Here is a 10000-nt window from a genome sequence, read left to right on the forward strand (position 1 = left end):
ACACACACACACACACACACACACACACACACACACACACACACACACACACACACACACACACACACACACACACAAACACTGTACGTATTTATTTGAAACATTGACCCGTAGAGGCCACGTCCATTCTCGCCCGGTGTTCCCAGGGGAATCACCAGGATGAATTCAGGCTCAGGCTCCTGGTATCCCCCCCTCCTCCCCCTCCTCCCCCTCCTCCCTTGGTGACACCTTGGGCTCGTCCTCCTGAAACGCAAACGGGCCTTGCTTTTAACGCAGTCTCCTGGTTCCGTCCACAGACCGCCGCCATGACCACCTTCGCCCGCCGCTGGAACCTGGACTCGCAGCTGCTGGTGGCCATCCAGAACAACGACGTCCCCCGCGTCCACAAGCTCTTCCAGGAGGGCGTCGACACCGACACCAGGTTCTCCATCAACTCGCAGCAGCGGCCCGCGCTCTGCCTCTGCGTCGAGAACAATGCGCAGGATATGGGTGAGGAAATTTTGGTTTTGTGTGTGTCGGAGTGGGGGAGGGGGAAGGTGTGGGAGACGGGAAGGGAGAGAGGGAAGGAGGGAGGGAGGGTGAGGGTGGGAGAGAGGGAGAGAGGGTGAGGGAGGGAAAGAGGGAGAGGGAGAAGGTGTGGGAGACGGGAAGGGAGAGAGGGAAGGAGGGAGGGAAGGAGAGGAAGAGAGGGTGAGGGAGGGGGAGAGTGGGAGGGAGAAGGTGTGGGAGACGGGAAGGGAGAGAGGGAAGGAGGGAGGGGGAAAGGAAGAGAGGGTGAGGGAGGGAAAGAGGAAGAGGGAGAAGGTGTGGGAGACAGGAAGGGAGAGAGGGAAGGAGGAAAGGAGGGAGAGAGGGAGACAGGGTGAGGGAGGGAAAGAGGGAGAGAGGGTGAGGGAGGGGGAGAGGGGGAGGGAGAAGGTGTGGGAGACGGGAAGGGAGAGAGGGAAGGAGGGAGGGGGAGAGAAAGAGAGGGTGAGGGAGGGAAAGAGGGAGAGAAGGTGAGGGAAAGAAAGAGGGAGAGAGGGTGAGGGAGGGAAAGAGGGAGAGAGGGTGAGGGAGGGAAAGAGGGAGACAGGGTGAGGGAGGGAAAGAGGGAGAGAGGGTGAGGGAGGGAAAGAGGGAGAGAGGGTGAGGGAGGGAAAGAGGGAGAGAGGGTGAGGGAGGGAAAGAGGGAGAGAGGGTGAGGGAGGGAAAGAGGGAGAGAGGGTGAGGGAGGGAAAGAGGAAGAGAGGGTGAGGGAGGGAAAGAGAAGAGAGGGTGAGGGGGGAAAAGAGGAAGAGAGGGTGAGGGAGGAAAGAGGAAAGAGGGTGAGGGGGGGGAAAGAGGGAGAGAGGGTGAGGGAGGGAAAGAGGATAGAGGTGAGGGAGGGAAAAAGAGGTAAGGGTGAAGAGGGAACAGGGTGAGGGAGGGAAAGGGGGGAGGGAAAGAGGAAGAGAGGGAGGTATGGAAAGAGGTAGAGAAGTGAGGGAAAGAAGAGGTGAGAAGGGTGAGGGAGGAAAAGTGGGAGAAGGTGAGGGAGGGGAGGGGAGGGGAGTGGAGGGAAGGAGGGAGGGTTGAGGGAGGGAGGGGGGAGGGGGTGGGGAGGTCCCCTTGGTACTCGCCGGAGCTGCGTTCCCTCTTGGTCTCTTTTATCTTTCCCCTTTTGCTCTTCCTCCTTTCTGTTTTGTTCTGTATCTTTCTTTTCCCTCTTTTCTCTCTTTTTTTTCCCTTTTGCTCCTTTTTTCTTTCTTTCCCTCGTTCTCTCTTTACCCGTTTTTTCCCCCTTTTCTCCTTTATCTTTCTTTCCCTTTTCTCTTCTTTATCTTTCTTTGCCCTCTTTCTCCTTTATCTTCTCCCCTTTTTCGTTTTTTTTATCTTTCTTTCCCTTTTTCTCTCTTTATCTTTCTTTCCCTTTTTCTCCTCTCTTTTTCTTCTGTCCCTTTTCTCTCTTTATCTTTCTTTCCCTTTTCTCTCTTTATCTTTCTTTCCCTTTTCCTCTCTTTTTTTTCTTTCCCTTTTCTCTCTTTATCTTTCTTTCCCTTTTTTCTCTTTTCTCTTCTTTCCCTCTTTCTCTCTTTATCTTTTGTCCCTTTTTTCTCTCTTTATTTTCCTTTCCCCTTTCTCTCTTTATCTGTCTTTCCCTTTTTCCCCTTCTTTTATCTTTTTTCTTTCCCCTTTTTCTCTCTTATCGTTTTCTTTCCCTTTTTCTACTCTTTATCTTCTTTCCCTTTCTTTCCCCCCTTTCTTTTCTTTTTTCCCCCTTTTCTCTTTATCTTTCTTTCCCCTTTCTCCTCTTTTCTTGCTTTCCCTTTTCTCTCTTATCTTTCTTTCCCTTTTTTTCTCTCTTTATCTTTCTTCCCTCTTTTTCTCCCCTGTATCTTTCTCTCTCTCTTTCCCTCTCTTTCTCTTTCCCTCTCTTTCTCTTTCTTCTAAACCTTTTCCCTTTCCTCCCTCTATCTCCCTCCCCCCTTTTCCCTTACTGCTCCTCTCTTCCCCTTTCCCTGCATCTCTATCTCCTCCCTCCAGCCCTCCTTTTTCTCTTTCTCTGTCCTTCGCTTCCCTCTCTCTCCTCCTTTCCCTCTCCCATCTTCCTCTTTCCCTTTCTCTTTCCCTCTGCTTTCTCCTTCGCTTTCCCTTTCCCCTCTCTCCTCTTCCCCTTTCCTTCTCTTTCTCTTCCCCTCTATTTCTTAAATTTCTCTTTCTCCGTTCCCCTCTTTCCTTTCCCACTTTTTCCCTTTCTCTTCCCTTTCCTCATTGTCTTTTCCTCCCGCTTGCCTTTCTTTTTCCCCCTCTCTTTCTTTTTCCCCTCCCCTTTCTCTTCCCTTCACCCTCTCTTTTCTTCTTTCTCCTTCCCTTTCCCTCTCCCTTTCCCTCCCTTTCTCCTCTCCCTCTCCCCCCCTGCTCCGGCGCCTCTCCGCGCCGTCCCTTCTCCTTCTCCTGCTCTCCCTCTCGAAACCCTTCTCTTTCTACTTCTCTTTGCTCTCCTCCTTCCATTTGCCCTTTCTTTTTCTCGTTCCCTCTTTTTATTTTTCCCTCCAGTGCTCTTGCCGCCTTCCCTTCCCTTTCCACTCCCTCCTTCCTGCGTTTTACCTTATCTTTCCTCCCTCGTTTCCTTTCTCTTTCTTGTCCCCCCGCCTCCTCTCTCACCGCTTTCCCCCTCCTCCTCTTGCTCTTTCCTTTCCCTCCCCCCTTCTCTTTCTCGTTCTCTCTCTCTCTCGCTCTCTCGCTCTCTCGCTCTCTCTCTCGCTCTCTCGCGCTCTCCCCTCTCTCTGCTCTCGCTCTCTCTCTTTCTTCCCTCTCTCCCCTTCTTTTTATTGTTTGTGGCTCTCGGTAGACTAAAAAGCGAGCCAAAATCCATCCTACCCACCCTCCCCACACAATCCAACACCTAAAAACTCCCATACCCGAGTACGATCGTTACAAAACCCAAAACCTCATAGGAAAGACACACCACCAACAAAACCCAACAACCGCCAGTAAGAATGTGGAGCAGGGAGAGACCAACCCCAGGTTGACCTCACCGACGCCAAGCGCACCACAACGCCACACCACACCTACCACCAACTGCATGCCAGCAGCACAAAGCCAAGCTAAAGTCAATTCCCGCACGCCCCAACACCGAAACCCCTCTCCATCTGGCAGCTATGAGAGGAAACAGTGGTAAGGAGTAATCCCATTTACAGGACTTCAGGTCTTTGTATTAAGATAGCTAGAACATGATGTTTTTCGCTGTTCAGTGGAGATGCATTGGTTCGCAGAGCCCTTAAGGATTAATTATTGATTTGTATAATCATGGGGGAAATGATTTTAAGGATCAGGTCAGAATATTTGGGAATCAGAGGCACAATAGTCTGGAATAAGGTTGCATGCTTCACAATAAGAGGGATCATGTGAAAATTGTTGAGTGGTTGTTGTCCACTTTGAAATGTAAAACCTTATAACCATGAGCTTTGTCAAGAAGCTATGTCCAAGGGAAAATAGATTCATAAAAGTTCAAAAAAGGTTATTGCCATGTTCCCTGACTTCATAGGTAATGTGTTTTCATGAAGAATCTTCTAGAATTGCCATGTGTTAAGTATGTAAATTTTAACCTCTGATGCTGAAGAGCATCGTCATGAATATGAAAGCTCATTCTTCAATACTTATTGAAATGATATGATTGTCACTTCTTATGTAAGTGTCTGGAAAAAAAACAAATCCACAATCCTTGTATATATTTGTCATTCAGATAACATTATTATTAGCAGTCATATGTGTATATATATGATCATATTATTAGCCAATGCATAAAAGAAAGTGAAAGCTCAGGTGATAAGGGTGAAGGACAGCTGCAGTGACCATCCTCTTGTTGTTAAGATTTCACTGATGCATTGACCAGGACTTTCATGTATTGGTCAGAGCTTCTCTATTCCACCTTTAGCATTTTTTATATTTTTCTCATAACAAGGCAAAATATAATTTTTAAAAATAAAATACACAATTTATAGGGCTATGAGCAGGATGCAAGACTGAAATTGGCAAAATCTCATCTCAACCTCTGTCTTTTGGAATAAAAAAGGACGTTGCATATTCACTAAATAGATATTAAGACTTTAGCAAGGGCATTCATTAGATTTTTAAATATTTTTCTCATGAAAAATGGAAATATGACAAGAAACACATGTTGCATATAGATGTATTTCCATAGAAAAGTGTAGAAATTTAACCTATATTAGAAATGTTGGATTATTTACTTTCAAAGGTTGATATATTGTGTTGTTTTTTTCGCTTCCTTTGCATGCAGTTTTAACATAAAATGACAGGGCTTAACTCAGAAATACAGTGATGATGGGTTACCTGTGCCACTCTTTTCATCCATGTGGAATGTCCATTGCCTAGCTGGACACTGGCTTTGATGATCTTGAAAATGACCCCATGATACAACAGAAGATGCAGAAGATATCAAAACAAGACTCCTAAATGAAGGATAGGGTCCAGGCTTTTCCAGATACTCTTGCTGAGGAAGTTCTTGGCTCTTGTTACCAGACCAGACTTCCTTGTCTGACAGCCCAGGGTATACAACCAAGATATGTAAAATAATGTGAGACTTTCATGTCTCACCTGCAAGTACACACCAACGAGGCAGATTCTTGCAGACCACCCAAGTCCTGGACCATGGTGTTGGTCCAAGAGGCCTTTTGGCTCATGGGCAGCACTTCACTATGAATACATTGAGAGCTATCAAAAGAGGCCACATGAGACTTGGATTAGATAATGATATTGTCAGCAAACTTGATATTGGTGACATACCATTGCCCAGTGTTGGATGACAGCTTCACTCATCCAGTCCATGCAAGTATTGAAAAGCATTCATGTAAGACATTGCCCTGCTTCATTCCTGAATTCACAAGAAAGAAGTTAGACCAGTCCCTCAACACTTTACAGCACTTTCAGAGGCAGAAGGCTGTATAAGCCTACTTTGCTGGAATTTCTCTAAATTTCAGGATCTCCCAAAGTGATTCACGGTGCACCAAGTTGAATGCATTTTCTTGGTCAGTGCAGGGCTTAACCAAACCATCTCCAAACTCATGGTTGTGTTCTACAGTGTTTCAAAGCCCAAAGATCTGGTCTGTTGTGGATCATTGGAATCATGACACCACCCACATCCATGCTGTTCAACCTGAAACAATTCTCAGAATACTTAAGCATAGTGCCCAACACAAACAAAGATGATATCTCTATCTCCTCAGCAAGACTGTTGCCATCTGTAGAGTGGGCTTTGAATGTTGCTTTCTCTAGGCTTGGTAAGCATGAATGCCCTTAACAAAGGAATGCACCAGGGATTGATACAAATCCCAATCTCCAGCAAATCAGGCAATATGATACACATTCATAGCTTCTAGTGTCTTTTATGAGATAAAGTTCTGCCTTTTTCTTGTAGGGGTTATCAGTGGACTATTCTGCTGCATCAAGTGTTCTGGCTTTGAAGGTGTCCCAAAGTGCTGCAGCTTTAAAAGGTTATTGAGTGTTGTAAAGCAACTGGAGATAACCATAACAAACCCCTAAGCTCGTTCCTCCCTCTGCCTGTCCAAGTGAAATGTCCAAGGAAGTCATTGAGTGGAGAGGCAATTTTTGAAGTGGACCCAGAGAGTAGACATGATTAATCTGTAATCAGTAGAACAGAATTATTCAATTCTAATGAGTGGCATACCAGCTCCAGTAATACCAGTTGGAGTGCTGATACTGGGAGATGGAATACTCAATCTCTTGGACCTCACAAAGTATAAGAGAAGGAGCCTGTTCTCATTAATGACATCAGCTTCAATCCTTAGACTTATCAAATATCTCACAGCCAGCTTGATCACAGTTACCATATAGAAATTACACAGAGAAGTGCATATATCTTCTTTATTACAGCTGTCAGCCATGAAAGAGAGTTTGACAAATATTTCTTTCACATCAATTTCATATCAAATACATGTCAGTAGAGACATAGAAATAAAAAACATAAGACGTATTAGTCTCAGTACCATTATGCACTCATTGACCTAGAGGTACCCTTTACAACCAAAGACTGAAGTCTGATAAAAATGGCTATACTATCCCATGGTGATGGTGATCCTCACTGTGGTCAGGCTAGCAAGGTGAAATCATTGCCAGGTCTCACCTCTGAGAGAGCAGCCACATCTACCCCTAGCTGTTTCTCTTCCCTCAATAACAGTGGCATTTGATCATCCAGACACAAAGAGTGGATGTTCCATGCCCTCACCTGGAGGGCCCATTTGAGGTAAAACCTCCGTTTGTCACTTGGGCTGGATGCCACCTCTGCATCCACCCTGGCACTGCCCCAATTATAAATGGATAATGGTCTACAGGGCCTGGTAGCTGCAGGCAGAGTTTCTAGAGACTTTTTCCTGCATGCCTTTGGGGGTTGAATGCCTTCCCCACTGAATCCTTTGCTAGGTGCATATGGATTTTGCCCTCCCCCTGGCTTCTTCAACAGAAATAATGTCAAAATTGAAATCTGACATGGGTATCCTTTTGCCAATGTAATACAAGTAAGGACCCATCTTTCAATGTCAAAATCTGACAATTTATAAGTTGAAAATAAACAGTTGACATGCTGAAGCAAAAAAACAGTAATAATCCCCTTTAAAATCACATATTGAAAGTAAAACTAAATGTTAATTGATACAGAGCACTTAGAAAATTATTTGAACATTTCAGTATAAAGTTAGGATATATTATTTTTATCCCAAGAATATAGGAGGATGAGATCAGAGCATTATTGATGTCTTAATAAATAACGCATTAAAATATGCGACTTCATTCATTCATTTGCATATATTCATTCATACTATGTCTATACAAAGACTTATTTGGATTGTAAAAAGTTGATTGATATCAACTTATTTTTGATATGATATTTATTCTTGACTCATCTGTTGTATATGTAATGACTTAACAGCAATTTTAATGATAAATCTAATAGCCAAGTTAACCCAATACCAACAGGCATGGCATGTAAGCATGGCATGTATGTACATGCCATGCCAACTGTGAGTTTACTTTATTAATTGTTTTTAGACATAGAGGGCTACACTTGTACTAAGTCACCAATGAGCCAATTACGAGTACTGCCTGTCTCGCCTGTTTACCCTTTTCCATGATTTACAAAAATATTTTATATTATCTTATTTTGTTGTTACTTATGTTTATAACATTATAGTAATTATAATTTCTATAATAAAAATAACACCATCAATATTAATAGTATTAGTAAAAAATACATTTTCCTACTAATTCAAGGAATGGTGAAATTAGGTAAGGTCACAAGGTCTACTAATTGGCTCCTACTAATTTGGCTCCTACTAATTGGTTATGCACTAGTCATCTTCCTTTGTGCAGAAACATTTCACAAAAATTAAAAAAATTGAAGAGCATTTTCCCCATTTTTTATTCATTATGGTTAATGTAGATTTTTTTTTTCCTTTTATTAACAGAGCTGGTGGAATTGCTTCTGTCCCATCGTGCAAGTGTAGACTCCTTGGATGATGACAATCGCACAGCCCTTCATTATGCTGCTGCCTCAGGCAATGCTGATTTGGTGGAGTTGCTGCTGTCCGCTGGTGCTGACCCTTCATTACTTGACAACATGGGCAACACACCCTTGCATTATGCTGTGGATGTGAGTGGAATGCCAGCTCATGTTGTGCAGCAACTGGCTTCTGCTTACCCACCTGCTGTGGGGTTAACCAATCGCAGCACAGAGACACCCCTTCACATTGCTGTCCGTAATGGCAGATGTGATGCAGAGAGTGTTCTGAAAGCAGCATTAGAGTATGGAACAAAGGAGGCCCTGAATACTAAGACTTCCTTGGGTCACACTCCCTTGCACCTTGCTGTCCTTGATCATCGGATTAACCTCCTTCGAATCCTGCTCACAGCTGGTGCTGACATAGACACAGAAGACCATCTGGGGCATACGCCTTTGGGGTCAGCAGGGAGGGATGCCACCTGGGGTGCTGTTGTTCTTCTTCTTGCTGCTGGTGCTCGTACTAAGCGCCTCATTCATGGTGGCGTGATTGAGAGTGAAGTACAGGATTCGGGAATACGAGCGCTACTTCACGACGCTAGGAGACAGCCCCCAAAACTGTCGAGTGTGTGTCGCCGAGCACTCACGCTTCACTTAGGACCTGCATCTCTCTTGGCCCTGTCCAAAACCACTTTACCTACCACATGGCGAGACTTTCTCACGTACAAGTCAGTCAACATCTAGATCTGCTGCTGTGCTCATTTTACCCTCAGTTTTTCTGCATTAGGATTCCCATTGTAACCAATGTCATCAGTTTAGTGCTGTAGAGATTTTGCTATCTATGTGAAATATGTGTTTGAAGTATCTGTCTCTACAACATTAACTAAATCATACTAGATTTAATATACATGTTAAGGTAATGATAAGGTGTTTTTTATGGAATTTAAAACAAAATATTTTTGAAATATTAATGTCTACTGTAAGCATTTTATTTATTTAATAATTTATGTTCAAATAATAATACTCACTGCATTGCAATATTTACCTCAAAGTGTAGTGTCAAAGACTTAGAAAATGGACATTTCTTTTTATGTTTCTCATTAGTGCAAGAATCTGTCATTGTTTTATACCTTTAGCAATAATGAAACTGGAGATGGGTAGATAAAGAGGGGATATGTGCAGTTTGATTTTCATGGCAGTATTGATACTGTAACATTGATTTTCTCAGCACAAATGTAGTGTATAAGTTGTAATACATTCAATATTAATAATGGGTGATGGATGTTAAATTATTTTCGTTTACTACTGGCTGAAATTAAGTCATCTTAATTTGTCAAGATCTGCCTCCAATTTAGAATTTCTAGAAATATGAACTCTGATATTTGAATATAAGTGATCTGTTCAGAACACAAACCTGTGCTCAGCTTTTTAAGATCTGTCTTATGCAGTGGATATTACAAGTCTGTCCATTATATGTAAGTTGATTTATGAACTAGAATATTTAAGGATTTGCCCTGTGATTTACATGGTACCAAAATATAATTTTGTTCCATGCTATTTAATTAATAATGTAAGTATCTTGCAGCTAGATGGTTTTGCAAAATGTCCCATTGACTGTAAAAAAAAAAGTATGCATTAAAACATTTCTTAAACAATTATAGAATGTTAGTAATTTTGGAGCAGTCCCACATTAAATTGTATCCAAAAGTAATTGATCTTGAGACCTTTGTACACATGAACTCTATCTTGGAATTCTTGTGCTTTCAGTTGATGTTATGAGATGAAAAGATCTGTAAACTTCAGGGCATTATTCTCTGTACTTTGTGATCGACTGAGAGTTGTGATATTATTGATGCTGAAGGAAGGCATTGTTGTTGTGCATGTTGTATTTATTTCACCTTTTTATATATTTTCAGTAATCATATTGTTAATATTGTTACTTTGTTTTTTTCTATGCTATTTTATTCACTCAAATGCTCACTTACACACACAATCATCCACATACAC

The 10000-nt window shown here is 42.8% G+C and overlaps 1 protein-coding gene across 1 annotated transcript in view; it reads left to right on the forward strand.

Moving 5' to 3' along the window:
• Positions 1 to 3583: 3583 nt before the first annotated feature.
• The window catches only part of LOC125048258 (putative ankyrin repeat protein RF_0381), a 6450-nt gene continuing 33 nt past the window's right edge, over positions 3584 to 10000 (forward strand). Inside the window, exons 1-2 of the mRNA XM_047646871.1 lie at positions 3584 to 3639; positions 7962 to 10000. The exon at positions 7962 to 10000 is cut by the window's right edge and continues 33 nt beyond it. Of these exons, the coding sequence (XP_047502827.1) occupies positions 3624 to 3639; positions 7962 to 8737 (792 nt within the window). The 5' untranslated portion in view covers positions 3584 to 3623 and the 3' untranslated portion in view covers positions 8738 to 10000. The remainder of the gene's footprint in view (positions 3640 to 7961) is intronic.

The sequence above is a fragment of the Penaeus chinensis genome, chromosome 43 (genome assembly GCF_019202785.1).
Source record: "Penaeus chinensis breed Huanghai No. 1 chromosome 43, ASM1920278v2, whole genome shotgun sequence".
Taxonomy (NCBI): domain Eukaryota; kingdom Metazoa; phylum Arthropoda; class Malacostraca; order Decapoda; family Penaeidae; genus Penaeus; species Penaeus chinensis.